The sequence below is a fragment of the Gastrolobium bilobum genome, unplaced genomic scaffold (genome assembly GCF_033153095.1).
Source record: "Gastrolobium bilobum isolate Gb01-03AN ecotype WA unplaced genomic scaffold, APGP_CSIRO_Gbil_v1 utg10825, whole genome shotgun sequence".
NCBI classification, from domain to species: Eukaryota; Viridiplantae; Streptophyta; class Magnoliopsida; order Fabales; family Fabaceae; genus Gastrolobium; species Gastrolobium bilobum.
The window spans coordinates 345,822-372,315 of record NW_026898293.1 but is presented as its reverse complement, the minus strand read 5'-3'; the positions used below and the strand labels follow the sequence as shown (position 1 = coordinate 372,315).

At 32.3% G+C, this 26,494-nt stretch overlaps 3 protein-coding genes across 3 annotated transcripts; all 3 read left to right on the top strand.

Moving 5' to 3' along the window:
* Positions 1–9,698: 9,698 nt before the first annotated feature.
* LOC133314534 (putative nucleobase-ascorbate transporter 10) lies at positions 9,699–13,314 on the top strand. The gene is made up of 14 exons (XM_061516018.1): positions 9,699–9,792; positions 10,107–10,204; positions 10,316–10,492; positions 10,593–10,693; positions 10,787–10,862; positions 11,013–11,072; positions 11,316–11,500; positions 11,695–11,791; positions 11,970–12,056; positions 12,153–12,211; positions 12,405–12,496; positions 12,672–12,749; positions 12,840–12,994; positions 13,096–13,314. Exons 1-14 carry the CDS (start codon positions 9,699–9,701, stop codon positions 13,312–13,314), a joined length of 1,578 nt encoding a protein of 525 aa, XP_061372002.1.
* A 1,337-nt stretch (positions 13,315–14,651) lies between these two features.
* Positions 14,652–16,085, top strand: LOC133314533 (heptahelical transmembrane protein 4-like). Its single transcript, XM_061516017.1, has 3 exons — positions 14,652–14,923; positions 15,027–15,321; positions 15,405–16,085. Exons 1-3 carry the CDS (start codon positions 14,652–14,654, stop codon positions 16,083–16,085), a joined length of 1,248 nt encoding a protein of 415 aa, XP_061372001.1.
* A 9,345-nt stretch (positions 16,086–25,430) lies between these two features.
* LOC133314532 (protein SOB FIVE-LIKE 6-like) lies at positions 25,431–26,262 on the top strand. The gene is made up of 4 exons (XM_061516016.1): positions 25,431–25,748; positions 25,860–25,940; positions 26,040–26,115; positions 26,234–26,262. The coding sequence occupies exons 1-4, from the start codon at positions 25,431–25,433 to the stop codon at positions 26,260–26,262; spliced, it is 504 nt and encodes a 167-aa protein (XP_061372000.1).
* The last annotated feature ends 232 nt before the right edge of the window (positions 26,263–26,494 follow it).

Here is a 26,494-nt window from a genome sequence, read left to right as displayed (position 1 = left end):
AATTTATGAATATTTATGGAATTACTAGTGTTGTTCATTGTATATTCTTTTGGATAAATTTTTGTTGTCTTATTTTTTAAAACAGGCTAAACCAGGCTTTTATTTTTTATAAATAAGTCAGGCCAGCCGATATTTATATTCAAAATAGGTAACAGGCTTGGTCATACTAACACATTTAAACACAAACTTAGCCTTTTAAGACCAGAGCTCGGCTCGGCTCGGCCCGTTAACACCCTAATGCGCATCATACTGTTTTTCCTATTTCCCACCAATCTATAGACAGAATATATTTTCGTTAAAAAGATGGTTAGAAACGAGTAGTTAAAATTTCATCGTTGTTTTTTCATCAAAAAATGACGAAGTTTATTTCCGTCAGTGAATTATATAATTTTATACAAAAAAAATGAACAACACCTGCGTTGTTCTCATCATTTAATCATAAGTATCGACCGTAGCGTGAGATTTAAAAAGTTGTTCAATCCCACTTTCATTCCCAAATTAATTTTGCAACTACTTGGAGTGTCGTTCCCCCAAGAGTTGATCTTGATTCTTCTCAGCTCCTTGGATTAACCCTCAATTGTTGCTCAAATGACTTCTGTTAAGAACCTTGAGGTCATCACCTCAAAAACAAGTTCAAAGGGTGGGAGTGTCCAAGGTCTTATAAACCTCACATTAGTTGCCCATATACCAATGTGAGATTATATTTCTCAACACGCCCCCTCACACGAGAGTCCACTGGGTTTGAAGGGTGGACAACATACAAGCCCACCTACATGTGGAAATTCCACTACAAAGAAAGTGGGAGGCGGTGAGATTTTGAACGCTCTGATACCATGTTAAGAACCTTGAGGTTACCACTCCAAAAGCTAGCTCTAAGGGTGGGAGTGCCCCAGGCCTTATAAACCTCACATTAGTTGTCCATACAACCAATGTGGGACTATCTCAACAACTTCTTTACTTTGTATGCGGGAGAAAATCTGAGGGGAGTGAATAGGTGATTCCAATTTTTTTTAAAAAAATTTACAAGTAGATCTATAAAATTGATATGTCTAGACAAAGTTGAACTTATCAATTCAATCTGTACACCAACATAACAAAAATGACAGTAAAAAATTATTTTGCAAATTTAATTCAGATAATAGTCACACAATTATCTCAGTGTTATGATTTTACTAACAGACCTTATATGCCCAAATGCTAACATAGTCCTAAATGAATATGTGAAAGCAAATAAATCATACCTAACCAGAGTATAAACGCAACAATAACCTTTCTTATAAAAAATGTAAACATTTAAATTCCAAATATAAAAAAAAAAAATTGTTACAACACTTTATAATATAAAAAATAAACCAGTATTCAGTGTAATTTTCAGTCTCAATACAGAAAATCCAGAAATTAAAAACAGAGAGACAAAAGGCACACGATATATCCTGGTTCACTTCCCTTAGTGCAATGGGATGCTACGTCTAGACTGAAGTAATCGCAAATATTTTATTGATCACAAATGTACAATTTTACAAACACGCATCACACAGGCAATTTAACAAAATATCAAAAATCTTCCTAGTACCTACACTACTCCAAGCTCTGAGAATTTTCTCAAGTCTAACCTAAGAGTTCACCAACTCCCCTCACGCAAGAACTCCACACACCCTTGGGGATTATTGAGACTTCGGGCCTTGAAACACACTCTCAAGCCACGCAAAGGTCGCCAACTCACTTGGTTGTACCTCACACGTAGGACAAGTTTTTCATCGCACAAGTAATATAATAGTAAGTAAAGTATCATCTCCACAGGGATTGGGTCGAATATCAACTAATATTCCTTTCAAGAATGGAAAAGTTCAAAAGGGTTTGTTTGTGACAAATAATGTCGATTTGTGTGAAAGTGAGAATTGAAAATAAGACTTGTTTTTGTAATTTTTGCTTATAAGAAATAGACAATAAAAATAAGAATTGGTTTGTGAAAATATGAGAAAAGCATTGTAGCTAGAGCGCACTCACTTTATGATCCCCACTTCTTACTTTGGATTGATTTACAATATTCATTTATAAAATTACTCGGATAAATTATTATCTAGAATAATTAGTTAAATCTCAATCTCTTGGCAATTTAACCCTTTAATCTCAATTGGAATCCTAATCCCTTAGCAACCCCTCATGAAAATTAAGCGATGAACTCAATAATTTAGGCATCCGCAATTCAATACACATCTATTCCTAGCATGCATACGAACCGTTATCCTACCCCCTTTTCAGGATGAAAACCCCAATATTTCTATCTAGGGTTCTAACCCTTAGACTATTATCAACTATTAGAGTGATCAATTCTAATAAAGAAAATATAAAATACGAACATGGTAAAGATAAAGATAATTATATAAACGAGCAATTATAAATCAATCTGCGTAACAAGGGTTCACATAGGGTTTGTGACCCTAACTACAATGAAAAGTAACTAGCCAAACCTAATCATGGCTAAAAATTCAATATTCAATAAAAACATAAAATTAAAGAGAAGGAGAAGAAAAGAAACTTGATCTTCAGATTCCTCTGGGAGCACCACCGTCGTCTCTCTCAGTAGAATAGGTCTAGATCCCTAATTCTGTCATAAGGATCCTATTTATAAGCCTCTTTTCTTTCTTCCAAAAATACCCTTCACGCAACACGATATTATTTTCCCGCAACCCGGCGCTAGTTGGCGCCAGTTTGCGCCGCTCCTCTGTCTGATATGAAAAAGTCGGAACCGGATTCTCGAAAAGTGGCGCCAGTTGGCGCCACCTTTGTTGTATTTTGGCGCCACTTGGCGTGGCTTTTCTTCACATTCTTGGCGCCATTTTGCGCTACTTTTGGTGTGGATTTGGCGCCATCTTGCGCCATGAAATTGTTGGCGCCAATGTGTTCATTTTTGGCGCCACTTGGCTCCATTTTGGCGCCATGCTTCTGTGCATTTTTAATTCTTTCACGAACCAGCGCCGGTTGGCGCCATAGTGGCGCCATGTTGCTGTCCATTGTACTGTGATACATCTGTGTGGAGTCGCGTCTACAGACTTTTTGTAATTTGTAATTTTCACTCCTTTTTCCTGTATAAACACAACCAATAGGTGAGAAATATTAATGACATAGAAAGAATCAATATAATTAGCAAATATATATTTAAATTGCTCTTTTATGACTCAATTCTTATCAATTTTAACACAGAAAATCACACTTGCCAGAGGCACATCAACTGGATTTGATGAAATGTGTAGAGCTGCTTGATTATCACAAATGAGAGTTGTCTGTCCAGTGTCTCCAAACTTAAGTTCTCTGAGAAGCTGTTTAAGCCAGATGAGCTTGCAAGTAGTAGTTGTCATGGAGCGCTATTCTGCTTCAGCACTTGATCTGGCAACTACGCTTTGTTTCTTACTTTTCTCAGAAATCAAGTTGCCTCCAACAAAGACACAATACCCAGAAGTAGATCTCCTATCAGTTGGACAACCAGCCCAATCAGCATCACAGTACCCAACCACTTTATCATGACATTTATCTTCATATTCAAGGCCTTTCCCTGGAGATGCCTTGATATACTTAAGAATACGAATGACTGCATTCCAATGTTCTTGACATGGAGAATTGAGAAATTGACTGACAACACTAACTGCAAAGGAAATATCAGACCGAGTGACTGTGAGGTAGTTCAATTTTTCAACCAATCTTCTATACTGCTCAGGATCTGAAAAGGGCTCCCCCTGATTTGGTATAAGCTTGATACTTGGATACATAGGAGTATCAACAGACTTTGAATTTAACAGAGCAGTTTCTTCAAGAATATCCAGAGCATATTTCCTCTGAGATATCACAACACCATCTTTAGATTGGGCCACCTCGATTCCTAAGAAGTATCGAAGTTTTCCAAGATCCTTAGTCTGAAAATGATGACATAAGTGTTGTTTCAATCGAGTGATCCCATGTTGATCACTGCCTGTGATGACAATATCATCCACATATACCACCAGATAAATAGATCCAGAAGCAGAATGACGATAAAAGAGAGAATAATCAGCTGCACTCCGAGTCATGCCAAATTGTTAAACAACACTGCTAAATTTACCAAACCATGCTCTTTGAGATTGTTTGAGGCCATAGAGAAACTTACGAAGACGACAAACAAGACCTGACTCCCCCTGAGTAACAAATCCAGGAGGTTGCTCCATATAAATTTCTTCCTCAAGATCACCATGAAGAAAAGCATTCTTGATATCAGTTGGTAGATAGGCCAATGGCTAATAGCAGCCATGGCAATAAAAAGGCGAACAGTAGATATTTTCGCCACAGCAGAAAAAGTATCAATAAAATCCAAGCCAAAGACCTGAGTGAAACCCTTCGCCACCAAGCGAGCTTTAAGACGATCCACTTGACCATCAGGTCCAACCTTAACAGCATAAATCCATCTGCAACCAACCATAGATTTTCCAGAAGAAAGAGGCACCAGCTCCCATGTGCCATTATGATGAAGAGCACTCATTTCATCAATCATAGCTTGTCTCCATCCCGAATGTGAAAGTGCATCACCTGTGGTCTTAGGAACAGATACAGAGCACTCATTCCATCCCGAATGTGAAAGTGCATCACCTATGGTCACCAGCCGCGGCCGAAACAGAGGCTCCACGCGCCTCCACGCGCCGCCTGTTGGAGGAGGGTGCTGAAACTTGCACGCGCGCGTGAGAGCGCGTGGGTGGTCTTCTGAGGGAGTGGCCGGTGCCGGTGTGACCGCGTTGTCAAGACAATCAAGGTGGTAGGCTGCGTGCCTGAAAATTCCACCGGATGGTCGTGGTTGACGGTACAGAAGCGTGAAGCGGAAGAAAATCGTTCGGAAACTAACGAGACAGTTCCGTGAATTTTTTTTTTGTAAAATACGATGAACAGTGGGTTCACCGGAAAAAAAAAATTCAAACGTTCCTTAGGCTCTTGATACCATGTTAAATAACGAGAGAGAAGAGAGGAACATTTGAAATAATAATGTGTGTATTGACTGATGAAAGTTGTACAATATATAAAGACTAATGGGCTAAGCCCAAACCTAATGTAATCTGACTTAATACAAAATAAGGAAACCATAATTACAAAATAAGGAAACCTTAATTACAATGTATTTCTAACATGTGCTATTTTTGAACTTTAAAAGGCTACAACATTCACACGGAACTTGTGAATATCATCCATAAACAAATCTGCAACTCATAGACATTGACTGTTATGCAAAAAAAATATAATTATGTTCTCAATAATTCATTCTTCAAATATAACCACCAATGAACCTTCTCCTTTGCATTATTATTCAATATGATCATGTCTCATTGATTCAACCGTACACAAAATTTGCTACAAAATAAAATCAATTAATATACATGAATGAAAAAATTTAAATGTTGTGCTGATTGTTCACTTTGTTTAGATGGACTTTCATTTATTATAATATGATTGTTCATTTTATTTAGTTGCTTGTTTCTGAAATATTTATAGCAATAAATCCAATTATTTTAGTCACACAAAGACGAATTTGCTAGACAGTAGATATAAGAAAAAAACACGTGTTCGCTGGCAGGGTGGGCTGACCCTCCGGGCCTACTGCATTTTGTCACCTCTAACTATCAATATTTTATATAAGCATGGAATAAGTTTTCATATTTATCTACACACAAAATTCTTATATTTGCGTCTAGATTACTATATATTTATTTTCTATAGTTGTGACATATATATTAGATGAAGAGTTGAAAAATATTTGAGTTAATACGTTTAATATTCTAACAAATATTTCATAGTTGAAGTTGAATTCCATATGAGTAGATCCATTCTCAAAATGATCAAACAACCATTTATATGTTGGGTTACTATTAGCAAAATATATATTTACCATTAAAATTTTATATATAATTAATTATTTTTTTGTTATAAACTTTAAATAGCAACTGACATGACATTTTTAATGTTTTTTTTTATATGAAATGGCACAAAGCCAGAGAGCAAAGAACTACAAAAAGCCAACAAACTCAGGGAAAACTAAGGTGGTACATTTTTAACCATTTAGTCTATATAAATGGTGCTCTTTGATATATCCAAAATTTTCTTATGAAATTGGATTGTAAATTTAAATGCTAATATTGCTGCAAAATGATTTTATATATTTTTTTAAAACATTACAGTGCTAAGCAAAAAAAAAAATTCAGATGATATGATTTGGTGCTTAAAATACTATTTAAAAAAAAAAACAGAAAGAGAAAATTTATCTTTTGAAATTTTAAGAATAATAATATAATATAATTACTCAAAATTGTATAAATAATGTTATTTAATATGGAATTGTGGCCCCTGCAGTCCTTTCATTAACTTAATTTTAGGTCTTATTCTTTATTTGTCGAGGTTTGAAATGTTTTTATCCAAAAACTGTATATAATTTTTTTTCTAACATATTTAGAACCCAAGTTTGTTTAGGTTAAACCCACAGCACGGCACTCTGATATTTTTTGAAGGCAAATTAAAAAACAAAATTGTACAATACTGTTCGTTGATTTTTTTGAAGGTTATGTATGTGAATTGTTTATTCTCAACGTAGATGATTTTTTTATCAGATAGAAAGTAAATTAATTAAGATTTACAGAAATTAACTTAAATATTACCTGATAGTATTAAAATGAAAGAAATAATACCATAGTTACTACCAAACCAATAAAACATTTATGGGAAAAACTACTCTTCAACCATATGAGATGAATTTATTTTTCAGTAGAGACATCGATTATTGAATTTTTTATTTTTTTTTATAATTATGTGGGTCCCACCATATAATTGTGAGAGAGTGATAGAAGATATTTTCTCTCCTATTAATAGAGATTAATAAAGCGCAATATTTATATTCAACGAACTACTCAGTCCTAACAACCTGATGCATAATTGAGATAAAAAGGAAAAAAACAAATATGATGCATGTACTAGGCATTAATTGTGTTAGATATATGTTTTTTTATTTTTAAGTGTATTTAATTTTTTTTTCTTCTTTAATAACTTAATTCACCTAAGTATATATAGTTGTGTTTTTCTCCGCAATTACTTTGAGAAAGGAAACTAACAATAAATTTTTAAGAAAATATTAGTCTCATGTCGTAGGATACTAATGTATCATGTCATAGCTGCAAAGTATGTGGAGCCTACTCTTTTAAAATAAAAAATAAATAAATAAATAAATGGGTTTCACATACTTTATAAATTATGTCTATGACAAGAGATATTAGTCTACTATAACATGAGATTAATATTTTCCATAAACATGAGACTAATATTCTCCATAAACTTATAAGAGGGTAGTGATAGTGTGATATTATAATTTTTTTATTTTCTTTTTTAAAAATAAATCTTAATCCAGCTTATACAAGCATAGCACAAATACAAAAAATATTTTTTTATAATATTTAAAAAAAAAAATATAATGGTACTTAATGTGTTTGACCGTTAAAGCTATTAATGGTCTATAATTTTTATTTCTGTAACTGATAAAATCAAAATTATTTGAATTATTTGGTCATTATGGCATTGTAACTATCATTTGGAATAATTTAATTAATGATGTTTCTTTTAAACAGAGAAGTAAACAGTGATTTTCACTCTACCTGTTGTCCTCTCAATACCAAACCAATAAAATATTTATATGCAATGAACTACCGGGCCAATACTATCAACATGGTCCAAAATTGGGGTAAAAAGGAAAAAAAGAAAAAAAGAAGAAGAAAAAAATACAATTCATGTACTAGGTATTATTTGTGTTAAATATAAGAACGAGGAGGTATTATTTACATATAGTCACACACAATTTAAATTGTGCCCTCAATCAATAAATAATGGTTGATGTGAATTATTTAACTTGGATTTTAGCATGAATTTTTACCATATTATTTAATAAATTTTTTACTATTAATACATTTGACCGATGCACCATATATGCACATAAAAACTTCTGTACAATTGTATTTTGATTAGTACTATTTATAAAATAGGTAATTTATTATTTATATATAAATAATTATATTTTTCTTCTCAAATTCAAATAGCATTGACATCAAAATTTTATTGATTTAGTCTATATAAATTGTGCTGATTAATATATCTTTCTTTTGAAATTGGATTGGAAATTCAAATGCTAATATTGTTGCAAATGGAGAGTAGAGTTATTGCTAATTGGAGGCACTACAAAATCAGCTCTTTAAAGTAATTTTTTTTAATCTCTTTAAACCAAAATGTTAACTAGCACAATTAAAAACATTTTTTTTTTGTAATCTTTAAAAAATGAAGGTAATTAATGTATTTGACCGTTTAAGACTATTAATGGTGTATAATTTTGATTCTGTAACTGATGAAACCGAAATAATTTGAATTGTTTGGTCATTATGACATGATAATTGTATAAGATGGGTGTGTACATTTGATCACCAATTAAAAATAGTAAATATTTTTCACCACAACTTAAAGTGATACTTTTTGGGTCAAAAGAACCTAAAATGATCAAACAACCCTTTATATGTTGGGTTACTATTAGTAAAATATATAATTTACTATTATATTTTTACATATAATTAATTATATTATACTTATAAACTTTAAATAGCAGCTGTAACACTTTTATTCATTTAGTCTATATAAATTCCGCTCGATAATATATGTAAAGTTTTCTTTTGAAATTGGATTATAAACTTAAATGCTAATATTGCTGCCAAAGGATTTAATAATTTTTTAAAACATTACAGTGCTAAGCAGTTTTTTGTTTTTTGTTTTTGTTACAAATGATATGATTTGGTGCTTAAAATATTATTATTTTTAAAAATAAAATGAGAAAATGTATCTTTTAAATTTTTTAAGAATATTGTGGCCCCTGCAGTATTTTCATTAACTTAATTTTGTGTGTTATTCTTTACTTGTCGGGTTTGAAATGTTTTATCCAAAAATGATGATATAATTTTTTCTAACATATTTAGGACTTAAGTTTGTTTAAGTTAAACCCATAGCACAGGACACTGATATTCTTAAGGTAGGTAGGTAAGTAAGTAAATAAATAAATAAACTTTATACAATATTATTAGCATACAAATAAATCTTAGTTAAGTGATTTTATTTTTTTAAGGTTATGTGAATTGTTTATTTTCAATGTAGATGACTTTTTTTTAATCAGATAGAAAGTAAATTAATTAACATTTATAGAAATTAACTTAAATACTACCTGACTGTAAAATAATACCATGAGAAATACCAAACAATAAAATTAACAATAATTTTGAAGGAGATTAGACCCACCTATGAGGATAGGATTACTATAATATTTTTTCTTTTTTCTTTTTCAAAAAAAAAAATCTTAATCCAGCTCATACAAGTATAGCACAAATACAAAAATCCTTTTTTTTATAAGTTTTTTTTTTTAAAAAAAAGAATGTAATGATACTTTATGTATTTGGCCGTTAAAGGCTATTAATGGTCTATAATTTCCATTTCTGTAACTGATAAAACTAAAATAATTTGAATTATTTGGTCATTATGGCATTGTAACTATCATTTGGAATAATTCAATTAATGATGTTTCTTTTAAACAAAGAAGTAAACAGTGATTTCCACTCTATCAACGTTTCCTTCCTTGAAGAATAGCTTCCATCATTCTCTGCTTGCAACAGATGGCTCAAAGCCAGTCCCAGGAAGTGCAACCACACCCAGTGAAAGAGCAATTACCTGGGGTTCAATATTGCATTAACAGTCCTCCTCCTTGGCGTTAGCACATTCCTGTTCTTTACTTATATTATAATTCTGTTCTTTGGTTTGTTTATATTGAACAAAACACATGTATATGCATAGTACGTGCTTCTCTGCATGTTCTGCTAGCACAGACCCCGTACGTTTAAATGTTAAATGACTAAGGGGTTCACAGTTTGTTCAGAGAATGTTAGAGCTGCCGAGTTTTCCTTTTGGAAGATTTTGACAGAACAACAAAATATAGTCAAAATATCCAAGTTTGCGGGGTTTTGCATCAAATTCATCTTCTTGCTTATTTCAACATTTTAATTGGATTTGTTGTCGTAATGCAGCTGAAGCGGTGGTATTGGGGTTCCAGCATTACATTCTGACTCTTGGCATGACCGTTCTGATTCCAACTGTGATTGTTCCTCAAATGGGTGGAGGAGATGTAAGCACTTTTTCCATTTTCTTTTTTTTCTTTTCTTGCTAGATTTTCCCTTTCTTTTGGTTTCAAATTTTACTATAGTTTGAATTAACTGAGATATTTAATTCAACTTAGGCTGAGAAGGCCAAGGTGATACAGAGTCTGCTATTTGTTTCTGGAGTAAACACATTTCTTCAATCTTTGTTCGGAACTCGATTGCCAACTGTAGTTGTTGGTTCATACACTTACATAATACCCACAATCTCAATTATCCAAGCCAGCAGATACAGTTACTATATAGATCCTTATGAGGTCAATGGAAATGTTTATTATTATTATTATTTTTTGTGGTTTTTGTTCCACTGGGGAATGCTAATTACTTGTTATTGTATTGGTGACTTTTAATTCTCAGAGGTTCACTCAGACAATTAGAGGGATACAAGGCGCATTGATCATAAGTGCATGTTTCCAGATGCTTATGGGATTCTTGGGCATTTGGAGGAATGCTGTCAGGTTAGTAACTGCAAGCAACTTTGATCAAATCCTTGAATCACTTTTTGAGTTTTATTTCTAGCTTGTTAACTCCATCTTCCTGTCCTGCTTTAGGTACCTTAGTCCACTTTCTGTGGTCCCTTATGTAACTTTCACTGGACTCGGTCTCTATCAACTTGGTTTCCCAATGGTAAAAAGTTACTCACGCTACTCTTCATTCAAATAGTGTGCCCTCTTGTATCTTAAGTTTAATGCAATTTAGCTTTCTATAGGTTTAAGACTTGACAATACGATTTATATATGACTTCTTGCCTTCTATTTTGGTCAATTACTGTTGCAGCTGGCAAACTGTGTTGAAGTTGGGCTTCCAGCACTGATTGTTTTGGTTTTCATCTCACAGGCAAGTAGTTAATCTTGCTCTCTTTTTTACTTTTGGTACTGAACTAAGAGCCAACCAATCAAAGCTTTATAGTTTAGTTCCCAATAGCAGCAACCTGTGCAAATGCTACAGCAAGTTACCAAAAATTATGAAGGGTGGAGTTATAATCCATAAAATATATGATACGGGAAATTTTTTAATCCATTATTTATTTTCCTTTAATTTTGGTCCAGAATGTGATTTTAGTCTTCTATGCTCCTGCAGTATCTTAAGCATTATATAAGCACCAAGAAGCCTATTGTTGACCGATTTGCGGTGCTGTTTTCCATTGGAAGTGCATGGTTATTGGCACAGATTCTGACTTCTAGCAGTGTATATAAACACAAGCCAGAAAGTACACAGACTAGTTGCCGCACTGATCGTGCTGGTCTTATTAGTGCTGCTCCATGGTAAGATTGTGGACACATGATTTGTTTTATCCACTGAGTTTCATTCTTTTTTTGAAGAAGAACTTGATTTCATAGTTTATAAGGGAATTGGAGAGCTTATCTCTCTTTGTTTAAATATGTTTACAAATTTAACCAGCTTGACCTAGAGTTTTTACCTTTTCCTGCAACTTCAATTGATAATTTCTTTTATACAGGTTATATTTTCCTTACCCCTTCCAATGGGGGAGTCCTACCTTCAACTACGGGGAAGCTTTTGCCATGATGGCCGCTTCTTTTGTTTCTCTTTTTGAGGTAGTCACTAGGTCCATTAATAGAATCACATGTTTCAATCATTATGCTGGTATGCATTGCAACTGCACTAGTCCTTCCATAATAAAAACTATGTAAAATTGAGAAAGCATTTAAAAATGCATCTAGCCCCCAGCTTATGTTCGCTTTGAATTTCAATATCTTTTATATTTACATGCAGTCTACTGGTACATTTTATGCTGCGGCAAGATATGGAAGTGCAACCCCCGTGCCACCTTCTGTTATCAGCCGGGGAACTGGCTGGATGGTAAGATTCACTATATTTTGTAATTCTTTCAGGAACATGCATGGACAAGAAACTTATGTTTGATTTTTATTTGTGTCATTCTTAATGTTATTTTAGGGAGTTGGTTCTTTGCTCAATGGCATGTTTGGTACTGTAACTGGAAGCACAGCATCAGTGTAAGTAGCTCAATCCTTTTTTTCTTGAATGTATTGTAGAGGACCCTTGAGGCCTTGACCAATTAATGAGCACTTACGATTTCAATTCAACCAATATAATTTTCTATACTACGTTTCTTTTGTCATCTAGTCCTGCTGGAAAATTTCTCATTTTCATTGCAATTCTTGCATTATGCATTACTCTTTTTTTCAGGGAAAATGCTGGTTTATTGGCATTGACAAGAGTGGGAAGCCGAAGAGTCATTCAAATTTCAGCTGGCTTTATGATTTTATTCTCTGTATTTGGTATGCTTAACCAATAAGCTCTGCACCATTTCATAATTTCAACGTCTTTGGTAATATGAGTAACTTAATGTTCTTAAATAAATCCCGAATTGACTCTCCTAATGTTTCATTATTGTTATGTTATTATTCTCTTTAATTAGTGATATCTCATGTTGCATACTTTCCCTTCAACCAGGAAAATGTGGAGCAGTTTTTGCTTCCATTCCTTTGCCAATCATGGCAGCAATGTACTGTGTATCCTTCGGCTATGTGTGTAAGTTCCCTCTAACTAATTGCCGTTGTGTGTTTTTTGGCTGTGTCCGCAAATAGTACCTGATATTAGTTTGTAACATGGGATATGTAGCTTCTGCGGGTCTTGGTTTTCTCCAGTTCTGCAACCTCAACAGTTTCAGAACCAAATTCGTGTTGGGCTTCTCATTCTTCCTTGGCATCTCCATACCACAATATTTCACAGAATATTATCATGTAAAGCATGAACACGACGCAAGTTCTAGATGGGTGAGATATCTGAACACAAACCAAATGTTGAAAATTCATTTGTGGTATACATTGACAATAGCACTATCTTTGTGAGTGATTATCATTTTAATAATTTGCAGTTCAATGATATCGTGACCGTCATCTTTGCGTCGCATACAACGGTTGCTGCCTTGGTTGCTTTCATTTTGGATATCACACTCTCTCGCGAAGATGATGCAGCCCGTAAAGACAGTGGTTTGCAATGGTGGGAGAAGTTCAGTTTATATAATTCTGATGTTCGAAACGATGAATTCTATGCTTTACCATGCAGACTCAATGAGCTTTTCCCATCCCTTTAAGCAGCTTCTTTGTCTATGGTTATTGTTTAACCCTTTAAGCCAATCCATCCTTTTTTTCAAGAAACTTGTGTGTAGTTTCTCATAATATTATTTTACTTTTGACTTAATTGCAACTATTGTTGGAAAATGGGAATCATTTTCTTTGGCTGTTAGTATTTATCCTTGATATTACTATTGTTATATTTATAGATGAGAAAGTATTTTTACTTAGTTTTGATAAAAACGAAAGACAGAATGATACTGGCCACATGTACTAGAGGCTAGAGCTCTCGTTTTAGATTATGGAAGATTAAAAATGGGATGAATAAATCCCGAGAGAGAGAGAGAGAAAAAAACATTGACCGCTTCTGCCACAAAATTTGGGATCATTAGCCATGAGCGGCAATTACCGCTTATTAAGGTTGTGAGTTGTCTTTGTTTGGATGCTGCAACATGGTGAACCTAAGAAATAGGTATATTATAGGTGTCATAATGAGCTTTCAACAGTGGTTCGCTGTTTTGATGTATGGTGCCGTGCCGGGACACCATCTTCCGATACCCAATTATCAACTTCTAGAGACAATTTTCCCACCAATTTTGTCTCTTTCGTCTTCCCGGCATTTCAGTTTTTTTCTTGGGTATCTTTTAGTTACGCTAAAATTTCAGGCAAGTCAAATTTCGTACAATTTATTGAACTTTGGTTGGCGTGTTAAATGCACTGCTTACGTTGTAACTTTGATATTTTATTTACACTTGAATCATTCTCCGGTAGAACTTTGATCAATCTCAGTAATCTATGAAAATATGTATTCCGGTGCAAGAAGGCCCGTTTTCTTCTTGTTCAAAGTAATAAGGCCATTGATAACTAGCGATGTACTAATTAGTTATAAATCAATGTCTCTGTCAAATGTCATTTTTTCCAAATAGAAGAAAAAGAGTAAAAATATGGGTGCTTAGCAATTAAATTTAGGTGTTTGAATTAAAAACTGGAAAGATAGGTGGAGCCGTGAAGGATTGTGAATTAGTTTGATATTAATTATCTCCAGTTGCAGGTTTCCAATGCTTACTCTTAGACACTCATATCGGTTGTCCAAGTATTCACGTTGTCCTTTTGCTCGAGTGTACTATACTTCTTGATGCTTTGATTCACTTTAGGGTGAATAGTTTCTTGAACCTTCATAAACTGACTTCCCCTGCATCATAATTGAAATAAAGAATGAAATGTAGTTAAGAGCTATTGCCATCACCGGTGTTAGATTACTGACCAAGGCCTTCTTTCTTTTGATATAACATTGGTTTCCTCTTGAAGTTGAGATTTTGAAAATTTATCTTTAGTCATTTTTATCCACATTGCAGACATGGTCCGTGTTGCATATAAAGGGTTGACTGCTTCATCTGAAAAGATTAATGACCTCCTTGATGGTGAAAACGTAAGAAGAGTATGTTCAAAGGAAAGTAAGGGAGAGAGACTGTGGCGAAAATTAAAATATCAGCTTGTAGAATACAATTCATTGCCAGCCTACTTAAAGGACAATGAATACATATTGGATTATTATCGAGCAGAGTGGCCATTGAAACAGATCTTCCTTAGCATTTTCGCAATTCATAATGAGACACTTAATGTCTGGACGTAAGTACTTTGCCTTCAAGTACAAATATATTTCCTTAGCAGTTAACTTGTCTAAATGTTATCTTTAACATTCCGTTACTTAACGCTAATGACATTGTTTCAGGCATTTGATAGGGTTCTTCCTTTTCCTCTTTCTTACCATATACACAGCTAGGAAAGCTCCGATGGTTGTAGATTTCAACTCCCTACAACATTTGCCTGAAATGATAGGAAAAACAGATTTTAATAAGATTCGTTTAGAGCTCTTGAATTGCCTGCCTTCAATGGCCAACATGCCTCATCTTCTTAAATTTAAAAATGAGTTGAATGCATCTCTTCATTCTTTGGACTTCTCCTCATTATCAAGTTGGAATGTTGTGGAACTTCTCTCCAATTGCTTGTCCAAGCAATTTTCCATAGTAAGTTCCTATTCCTCTTCATGGAACTGTGATGTATTTTAAAAACACTAAATCTTTTTCAAGTGATTTATGAAAATGATAAGGAAGTAACCACAATCACATTGTTACAGAATGGTGTGAAAGATGACATGATGGACGTTGTATCCCCCTTAATGGTGCAACCGATTACAAGGTGGCCTTTTTATGCCTTCTTAGGTGGGGCCATGTTCTGCTTGCTAGCTAGCAGCACATGCCACCTACTTGCTTGCCACTCACAGCGCCTTTCCTACATTATGCTCAGAATTGACTATGCTGGGATTGCTGCGTTAATTGCAACTTCATTTTATCCTACTGTATATTACTCATTTATGTGCAACCCCTTTTTTTGCTTCCTCTACTTGGGTTTCATAACATTAATGGGGATTGTTACTATTTTCTTCTCTCTTCTACCATTCTTCAATAAGTCAGAGTTTCGCAAGTACCGTGCTTCCCTCTTCTTTTTAATGGGATTTTCAGGGTTGGCTCCCATAATACATAAGCAGATATTGCACTGGCATCACCCAGAGGCCTTGCAAACTACTGGTTATGAGATATTAATGGGACTTCTTTATGGTTTGGGAGCTCTAATCTATGCCACAAGGATACCAGAGAGGTGGATGCCCGGCAAGTTTGATATTGCTGGCCACAGTCACCAACTTTTTCATGTCTTGGTTGTGGCAGGGGCTTACACACACTATCTTGATGGCTTAGTCTACCTCAGATGGAGAGATTTGAAAGGTTGTTAGGTTGATATATTATATAGTGATCCTTATGTAGGTTCCTGACTTTCTTTCTGTCAGGAATCAATGTTAACTTAGATATCAATTGGATGGAAAAATGAATAAAACAATGTTAATACTGTCTAGCAAACACTTCGTTGTTCTTTAATTGCTGTGCTGGATCTATGAATATACTCTGGCCATGCAATTTCCACAGGATAGAACAGAATGAAACATTATATTGTATTTTGCTCTTTCTAGTTCTACTTTTCTTAGTGAAATTAAAATATATCATTTTTTAATCTTATGTCCTATTCTGTTTTATTTAAAAAAATATAAAATAAAACTCATTTTATATTTTACCTGCTTGTTCTAACATGTATTCCAAAGCTATCAGAGTTTTTAATCAATTTTCAAACAAAAGCTTCACTTGCTTCATTTTGCTGGATCGCGCTATGAGCTTGAACTCGAATATTACTGATGCTAACAACGTGGTGGCGTATTGGCTTGCATAATTAAAAACTATCGTGTTGTTTGAAATATAGCAGCAGTGTGCTTACTAATCAACGCTTACATGATGTTTTTGAGTCCTTGAGGTGAGAAATGAAATACCCTCATTTACTTCTCAACCCAATTAAAAAACTACAAATATTGTGGAAATGCATGAATGATTAAATGAAAAAAATTTAGTTAACACTTAACATTGCCTATGGTATCTAAAGTGCAAAATAAAAAGGAGAAAAAGGTAAACTTAGGACTTTCAAATAAAGGTGGTTGAAAATTTGTAACTTCAAGAAGACATGATTGACAGTGAAGAAGAAAATTAATAGCCCTTTTTTTTTTTTTGGTAGACAATTAATAGCCCTTTTAAATGAGTTTTTTTTTCCCTTTAAAGCTATTTTTATTTTTATTTTTATTTTTAAAAAAAAAAAGTGTTTTTCACTCTAAATAAATGTTTGGATGACACTTTTTTTAAAGTGTTTTTTACTCTAAATAATGCAAATAAATTTCTTTTTTAAGACGAGCTCTAAGAAAAATTCCTATATAACTTCCTAAAAAAAATATAATAATAATAATATATAAATCAATCAAAAGATTATTATATAAAACACTTCAAAATATATAATTCAATCACAAAATTGTTATAAACAACACTCCAAAGGATCAAAATATATAATTCAATCATAAATTATTCTAAACAATACTCTAAAAATATATAAATTAATAAAAAAATTATTACAAGCAACACTCCAAAAATATATAAATCAATCATAAATTATTATAAACAACATTTTGAAAATATATAAATTAATCAAAATTGATTAAAATTTCAAGACATTTCATTGGAAATATTTTTTTAATGATTATTAGGTAAATAATATTTTATTGTTGTGATATTAAATTTATCATTGGTATGATAATATTTTTCCTATAAATAAAAGTTAGAGAAGTCATTAGTGATATTGCTTCCAAATTGAGAGAAATCAAGGAGTGAAAGGTATTGGAAAATTTGGAGAAAACTCTATTGAGAGTAAAAGAAAGGAATTTTAGAGTGAGAAAGCTTGATAATAAGGAAAGATAAAAATAAATATTAAGGGTGAAGATAACTTATTCCTTTCTTCTAAAATATAAATTCCATGTATTTGTTATTCATTTTCACTTTTTCTCTTCTTCCTCTAACCGGTCTCGGTGAGATACCGTGTTTCAATTTATTTTATGTTATTTATTTCAATAATTTATGTTTTTTTAGTTTATATTTTGGCAATTTATATTACAACAATTTATATTTTTGCAATTTATACTTTAGCAATTTACATTTTTGCAATTTATATTACAACAATTTATTTTTCTGCAATTTATGATGCTACATATTATCATCATATACTCATGATATATATATATAGGGGAGGGATCATTTGACTCCAGAGTAAGATTTAAAAGTTTTACTCCTCATCTCAACCCTTGATTTCCGTTCATCCAACGGTTAGCATTTATTTAAAATTAATAATTAATTAATTGTTGTAACTTATTAAATGTTAACCGTTGGATGAACGGAAATCAAGGGTTAGGATGATGAGTAAGAATTTTAAATCTTACTCTGGAGTCAAATGATCCTTCCCCATATATATATATATATATATATATATATATATATATATATTCAAATTTATATTTAAAAAATTTGGAATTTTGCAATTTATACTACCATTTATGTGCATAGTAACATATATGTGAATAGAGTCATATATATGATAAATACTATACATACGTTATTTAATTAATTATTTTTATTTTTCATGTTCATTATACTAATATGTTATGTATTTAATTTTTATGTAAATTATCAAAATAAATTTTGTATGATAAATTTTTGTACGGTTAAAATTCCAATAACTCATTATGTTTTTTTAGATTTACTGTAGTGATCTGATTGTTCTTAATTTTATTGTAATATAAAATTTAAGTAATGGTATGTTATGATTTACAATTTATTTTTATGGCATTCTTTTAGAGATATGCACATGTTTGTTTGCCTAAAACATTTATAGGATTTCTCATAGAAAGTAATCTAAATATATGCATGATCAAGAAATTGGATTTCTTGAGTCAAGGAATATATTTCTTAGACAAGATAGGGCAGAGGGAGACCCTTGTAAAATACATAACTCATATATATATATATATATATATATATATATATATATATATATAATCCATTTTTATGAAAATGTCATGGCAGATAATGTATATATGAATTTGTGATGTTATACTGTTTCGAAATATTATGATGTTAATATTATTCATTTAAAACCATTGATGATCTTTCCATACTAAGTTATGGCTAAAAACACTATCCTTTTGCAAAAACTTTTTAAATTGTTAGTTTTACTAAGATGAAAATCTCATTAAATGTGTGTTTTGAGATGTGGATGATAGAGCCTAAAATAGATGTTGTGTGTGTGAAAGGAAACAGTATTAACCAATAAAGTCTATATTTTTATCAAGTTGTGATGTTTTATATTGGACCATATTTACATTTTTGTTATAGTATTTATATTTTGTAAGGTTATTTGATACCCTGTATTGTTGTAATTGTTTGTACTTTGATATTATGGAATAAATCAATTTTAATAAAACTTATATTCCAAGTCTTTTATATAATATACGTATAAAATTAAAGATTAAAATATGAAAGTAACATTCCTCGTTTAACAATAGAAGGATGTTACATCCTATTTATAAATGGAAAAAGGGTTTAACCTTTTAAATGACACAACTTACATCCTTTCACTCTCACAAAGAGGTAGGACCTACACCTTTATTTTTTTTGTCAACTCTCTCCTCCTTTATCTATCTTGTTCTCTCACTTAAAATGACATAACTTTACATCCTTTAAAATGACACACACTTTATCCTTTATAAATAATGTTTTCTTTGTTAGTTTCATCATACCGACATTATCATATACAAAAAACTATATAATATTTTCTTAGTATGAGAAGTATTTCATTGGAACAGCGGGTGCATTGAGCTTTGTTACCGAAGAAAGGATGAGACTAATCCTTCATTCGAAGAGAGATGCATGTTCTCTGGCCTCCAAATTTTTTTCTAGAATTTGCTTGAAACAGGGTTTGAACATCTTACTCAAACAAACCCTTGGGATTTAAAAGAAGTATTTTTCTATTCGAGTATTATTGTTCTGAAATTATAATTTACTTCAATTAGAAAAAAAAATCTTATATTTTTCCATGTTTTTTCTTTTATATTCTACATTAATTATTATATATCAATTGTTAATTTTCTCACCTTTATTTTAAGGGTTTTATTAGTGTTATGTAACATGATGTAAGTGTTGTTTCCAACTCTCACATCAAAAGGGGGAGAGAAAGTAAAATGATGAAAGGGAAAGAAAAATATGTGGACCCCACCTCTTTAATGTGTGTAGGAAAGTGAAGTTATATTATGTTAAATGATAAACATAAAAGCCTTATTTTAATCATGTAATACTGTTCCGTTTAACTCTTGTAAGTTGTAAATAAGTAAATAACATGATGCTCGTACTAATACTAGTATTGGTACGGGCAGGGCAGGACTCGGTTAAGATTTGAGACGTAAACAGTACAACAATAAAACTACGAAAGGGAACTGTAGTACATAAATATAAAACATGTGGTTGAATTAATTTAGTTTATTTGCATTGAATTTGTTTTTAAAAAATAAAAAATAAAAAATGAAAAAATAATCGTTATAATAAAAAAGCTGTTACTGGCTACTGGCCAATGCCTATACGGTATTTCGTATTCATGTACAGGTATTTCGCAATGATGGAGAAGGCTCGTAACTCGTAAGCAGATCAAAACTGCGGGATAGGGTGATCACATGGGTCCTTTTGGCTTTTGCCATGCTGACCCGTGAGTGTGTGACCATGGGAAACAAAATAAGCATTTGTATCTATTTAGTCACACGGGGTATTCTCCGGAAAACATGGTCAGTTGTAATTGGATCGCCGCTTTCCTTTCAGTCCCAACATGCTCCTATATAACCCTATTTTTTACTCTTTCTCCTGTTTCCCATTCTTCTGCTCTTTTTCTTTTCTTGTTCGTAAATTTTGGGAACTTGGAACCTAGTGTGGTTAAATATTCTAAATAAATCTAACCAATTATGACAGAAAAGACAAATTAAAATATTTTTTATTTGGATTCCTTCGGAGCTGTAATCATATTTTCAAACTGAAGAAAAAAAAAATGCTTCTTACACTTTTTTAACTTTGAAGTTATTTGAAAAATATTGAGAGTTGGGATTCGCGGAGGGAAAAAAGTACTTTGATGAGAGAACAAAGATTTTAAAACCACGTCCGTCGCACTTAAAATCACGTGCTTCATTAGAAATATAGGGTAGCTGGCAATTTGTCATTCGTGGTTTAATTCTCGTCTCAGAATTCAGGAGTACGAAAAACCACTGAGTGACACTTTGGGGATATTTGGTTTAACTTATTGAAAAAAAATTCTATGCATCTGACTTTAATCTGTAAGGAGAATCATATTTAGTTCAAGATATTGAATAATTTCTTCATTTAATATATAGATTTTATTAATTTTATGTTAAAAGAGATAAATTATTTCATGTCATAGAGATAAATTTCTGGGTTCCACTATCTGAAAAATAAAAAAAATAAAAATAAAAAGATGACATAGAAGCATGTGTAGAAAAAAAATTTATGACATTTAGCATAAGAGTAGTTTTTTCTCTAATATATTTCTCTAGCTTTTGAAAAATGGGAAGCAGATGATATAAAAAGTACTATTTAGAAGACCATTTCTAAGATGATATTTTGTACTTAGATGAATAAATAGCAAGATATATTCTATTGAAAAGACAAAAAAAGACACGGTCAGAAATTTTTTAGTATTATTAATCGATTTTCATAAAGTATGATAAAGGGTTATTTTAGTATTTTTAACAGATTTTTCTATCAATATTTTACCTTCAACCAAACATACACTCAGAAAATTTAACCCAATTTCTTCGGTAATATTTTGGGATACCAAACAACTTTTTTTTATTTTTTTTATCAAAATTACTTTTCCACCATATTCTTACTAATTATATTTCTCTGATAATTTTTTTTTCTCCTGAACCAAACATCCCTTAATACATGAAAAAAATCTATAATACTAAGATAGTATATACATTTAACCAATAATAGCATGGCACATTAACCAACAAGTTTTTAGCGGATAGAGATAAAAGAAAATAACTTTTAATATTATAATTATATAATTTTTAGAATATATAATTATAATATTATTGTCGCATTTAGTGATCCACATGACTGTCGTACCAAAAATGTCTCTAATACATGCAATTGCCTAAGGAGAAAAATTTTAGTGCAATGAACTAAAATTATTTTTAGTTCGATGTTTTTTTATTAAAAAGAAAAAAATTATCCATTTTTTTTGTATATTTTCTTTTAAGTTCTAATCTCTTTTTATTTTAATAAAAAAGAACATAGAATTCGGTGCTACTGATCCACCAAATTTTTTCTGATTGCCTGTAAAGTAAACTAGCGGCTCATGAGCGACACTAATGTCTGTTCACTTAATAATTGAGATCATCATGTGTAGACATTTTATTTTTATTTTTGAAGCTATGGAACTTAGAAATCATAATTGAATATCCATCAATATTGCCTTTCTTATCACCCTTTTTCTAGAGAGAAATTGAAGCGTGAGATTTGACATCAGCCTGTGTGATATGGACAAGATTTTTTGTCTCCGGTGTGAAAGGGAAAGGGAAGTTGGTGGTAGAAAAAAGGGAACGGAATCTTTAAAGACTTTTGAGTTTAAAGTTTAAACAATATATCGGTTCTCTTGGCACCGCTGCAAACTTGCAATCGGCAATCTTTGACCTTGGCTTCAAAAAGTGACTATAGTATAGCAAGCAAAACTCGTGCAGTTGGAAAAGCCCATGTTTATACAGTGACTCTCTACCAGAGCAAAGGTATTGGAGATACTCTCTCTGTCATGATATTATTTTAGCGTTTATTTTTTTCTCAATAAATTCTAGGATCCGTTTGGATGAGCTTTTTTTTCTCCAAAATTTTTCATTTTTAGTTCGTTTGGATGTTTGCTTAAAAAAAAAAACAGAAGTCACAAAAAAGTCAAAAATTTACTTTTTTCAGAAGTTAAAAATTTTAACTTCTCAAAAAAGTAGAAGTCAAAAGTCAAATATTTTTTTCAAAAATTAAATATTTTTATAAAAATATAAATAACTTTAACTTTTATAAAAAATACTTTTAAAATAAAAAAGAGATAAAAATTACTTTCTTAAAAAGTAGAAAGAAACGGGCTCTTAGTGACATATGTGTCCTCATAACTTATGATTTTAACTGCTCCTATAATTGGGCTGCAACTTTTATCTGTATTCTTGGTATTTTGTTCTTAAGTATAAACTTACATGAACTATAACAACAAATATACATGACCCCCAAAATAAATAAATAAATAACGGGAGGATTGAAAAGAAGGGGATGTGATGTGATGTGATGTAAATTTGTCTCGTTCCGATTCTATAAACCTTGGAATCCCAAATTCTAAAAATGAATATGCACACAATTGTTGTTTAAGATGGTTTTTAGGCATTAGTTGACTATGGCTACATATGATTGAGTTTGATAACCCCAGTGCTTAACAGAGTAGCATGTATCAGAAATTTGGAAAAGGACACAATCTATTAAAAGGACGGGGCATCTTTACGTAAAGTCACATTTCATTCTCACTTGACTCAACAATTTTTTATATAAAATGAATAGAGACTCACTGGCTTCTTGTAATGAGATAGGGTCAGCGAGTGACTGCCCCTAATTGATTATTTATAAGTAAGTCCAAATCCAAAATAGAAAAGCAACATTTAATTGATATTACCACGTTTTCCACGACAATCGATGGATTGGTTTTTTTACTTTTTACTGTTCAATAGGTACTACTTTATCTTAAAAATTTCCGCATTGCACACGTAGTATAGTAAGCTAGATAGATATTTGCCTCATTGTGTCAGAACCCAAGCATAGTGTTACCCAAATGTGACATTATTTCCCAGTACAATATCACACGTATAGTAAGAGCCAAACTATTATACTGGGCCCTAGATGTGTTATAGGTACCATATGGATTTTCTACCATTTGGGCGAGGTGAGTTTTTGTCACTAAAGCAAATATTGTACACATGTGGGTACTCCAGTCTCTTGGATGTTCATGATGTACATTTTCTACTGTGTCGTTCAAACTTGACTGTTTCACTTTCTGTATTTAATTTGACAGACCAGATATCTTTATTAAGGAAATTAATTGTTACTGCTTGAGTAACGTTTTGCATTTTGAAAAAGAAAGTCCAAGAGAGCATGAATGAGAGACCTGGGTCTGCGTAAGTAAAATCTCTTTCATGGTCATGTCTGCAGAGTATTTAAGCATTTAAGAGAATATTCTACTCAATTAGGCAGCAGTCTTTTTTTCTGTAATCATATTTGCTTTTTGTTGGCATTACATTCAAGTCGGTGCTTACCAGTGGTTTCTCTTTATGAAACATGGATCTGTGCAGCTCAAAAAGTGGTGTTTAATTAATCCTTTAGTTATCTATCTCCATATGTGGACACTTTCTGCGCTAAAAAAGTGCAAGACACCAAAATAGTCCTTAAATAGGATGGAATTAGGATTTAAGAGTAGAACCGAAAGCACAACAATACAGAAATTTACTTAGTGTATTGACTGTGATTGTGGCGAAGCTGTTCAGTAAAAACATTAAAAAAAGGAGGACATCACAGCTGAAGAATTTAGTTTGTTGGTTGTAGCAAAACGCACAATGTTTAGGATAAGCAAGGCTAAGGGAGATAGAGGCAGGCCGTATTTACTATGAACCATTAATGGAAACAAAAAGCTAATCATTAAAATATCATTAGCAGTGACTTCACCAAAATTAAAATAACTTTTAACTACAACACTATCTTTCTTTATTTTTAAGTTAACCTAATTCTAAATTGGCTTTCATGATATTCTCGTAAATTTCAGTTCTTTGAGTTGATTATGAAATTATCCGGAGTGCGAGACGGATAAAGATAAAAATATTTAAATTCATACCATCTCTGTGAGGTGTTTAAATATTTTGATTCCTGACCCACCCTGCATTCTTAATTAATCTCCTAATCAACTTAAAATACCTAAACTTATAAAAATATAGAGGAAGATAACTTATTTCAAAAAATGAATTGGGGTTGAGTTAATTAAAAAAAAAAAAGATAGTGCTGTCCTTTCAAGTTAAAAGTTAATTATAATTTTGGTGAAGTCACTACTAATGATATTTTAATGATTAGCTTTCTATGAGAGCGTGGTAATTGGTAATGCAGCTATAATCTCTCCCCTTGTTACTGTATGATATCTCTCTCTCTCTCACTCACTCTGCAAGTCTACACTAACTGACACTCCAGTACACACGCACTCAAAGCCAACTGGCAAAATTGATTCATTAGCATAAAGATAAAACAAGAACGCGAAAGGAGTGAGCAAAGGGACAAGCAGTTTAGAATTCTATTGTGATTCGTTTGTTTCTCCCTCTCTTTCTGCCTCTTTTTTAGTTTTTCAATGAATTATTTTTTTCTCCTTGCTCTACTGTTTCTCTTCTTCTACTTATAATAATAAGAAGAGCCACATTAAGAAGCACAAAGGGAGATATATAGAGTGAGAAGAAAGAGAGCAAAGCAACTCTACCTCTAGGTCCTCTGCCACCTCTCTCTACGCTCTTTCACTCGATCACCATACCAGAATCTATAAAGAGTCCCAATCTTAGTGCCTAGTTCTTACTCTAAGAAAGAAAGGTTAAATGGATATGTCAAGTTCACAATACAATAATGCGAGTGAATCTGGTTGGACCCATTACTTGAACCAATCCTCTCTTTCTGAAAGAAAGGGATCAAGAATGGAGGAGGAAGAAGATTTATCCATGGTCTCTGATGCTTCTTCTGGACCTCCACACTATCATGAAGAGGATGATCAACCCTATTGTGTAAATTGGTATCCTTCCACATCCCAATACACCAAAGAATCCGAAAAGAAGAAGAAGGTCAGAGAATATGGTAGGAATCAACAGCCTTCATCTCTTGATGATACTGCCAGTTCCCCTGTTCTTAACGATCCCAAGGCAAGTCACAAGGCGAATGTCATTGGCATAGTTATATGTGTCTATGATTTCACCTCAGTAACACCTTTTTTGGGTTAATGTTTTTTTTTTTTTTTTTTTTTAATTGAATAGAAGAAAGTCAGTTTCTCAGGGAATGGAGCAGTGGAGAATGCACAGGATTTTTCTCCGTGTCTCTCTGCAACAAGAATAAAGGTAAATCTCCAGTTTTATTATTGATTCTTTCCATCACATTGTGCTTATTGTCCGGTTGCACATTTGATTCTGTTGAGGTAAACCTGTCAGTCTCTGCAGAGAAAGCCTAAATTCCAGAAGCACCTCGGTTTCTTTCAGCACTCTCTTGGTGGAAAACAATCATCAGAGGAACCAGGTGATTCATTGTCATGTATATTAATATTGTGTGTTTATGTATGTGTACCTCCTCCCCGCAAAGGATTCAAGTAAAATAAACTAACAAATGTCATATTAATTTGTTATCTTCTGATTAGGTGGTTTCGTTGAAGAAGAAAGGAAATGAAAATTTCAACGGTAGCTTTTGACCCTGCTGCGGAAAGAGAAGGACTAGGGGATGTCAAAGGAGAATCTGTTCAATGAAAAAGGGAATTCCTTTACATTTTTTTTTTCTAAATAGAAAAAAAAAATAAAAAAAGGAAAAGCTCTTCTGATGTAATTTTACTCTTTTATAATATGCTGTTGTGCCACTGCCAATGCAGTTTGGAACAACCTTAGGGAATATAAGAAACTGAATG

Coding starts and splice junctions, on each gene's coding strand:
- LOC133314534 (XM_061516018.1), top strand. CDS start 9,699: ATGGCTCAAAGCCAGTCCCAGGAAGTGCAACCACACCCAGTGAAAGAG. Junction 10,493..10,592: donor ACTATATAGATCCTTATGAG/GTCAATGGAAAT, acceptor TTTAATTCTCAG/AGGTTCACTCAGACAATTAG. Junction 11,792..11,969: donor CTTTTGTTTCTCTTTTTGAG/GTAGTCACTAGG, acceptor ATTTACATGCAG/TCTACTGGTACATTTTATGC.
- LOC133314533 (XM_061516017.1), top strand. CDS start 14,652: ATGGTCCGTGTTGCATATAAAGGGTTGACTGCTTCATCTGAAAAGATT. Junction 14,924..15,026: donor GAGACACTTAATGTCTGGAC/GTAAGTACTTTG, acceptor ACATTGTTTCAG/GCATTTGATAGGGTTCTTCC. Junction 15,322..15,404: donor TGTCCAAGCAATTTTCCATA/GTAAGTTCCTAT, acceptor GAAAATGATAAG/GAAGTAACCACAATCACATT.
- LOC133314532 (XM_061516016.1), top strand. CDS start 25,431: ATGGATATGTCAAGTTCACAATACAATAATGCGAGTGAATCTGGTTGG. Junction 25,941..26,039: donor TCTCTGCAACAAGAATAAAG/GTAAATCTCCAG, acceptor CAGTCTCTGCAG/AGAAAGCCTAAATTCCAGAA. Junction 26,116..26,233: donor ACAATCATCAGAGGAACCAG/GTGATTCATTGT, acceptor TCTTCTGATTAG/GTGGTTTCGTTGAAGAAGAA.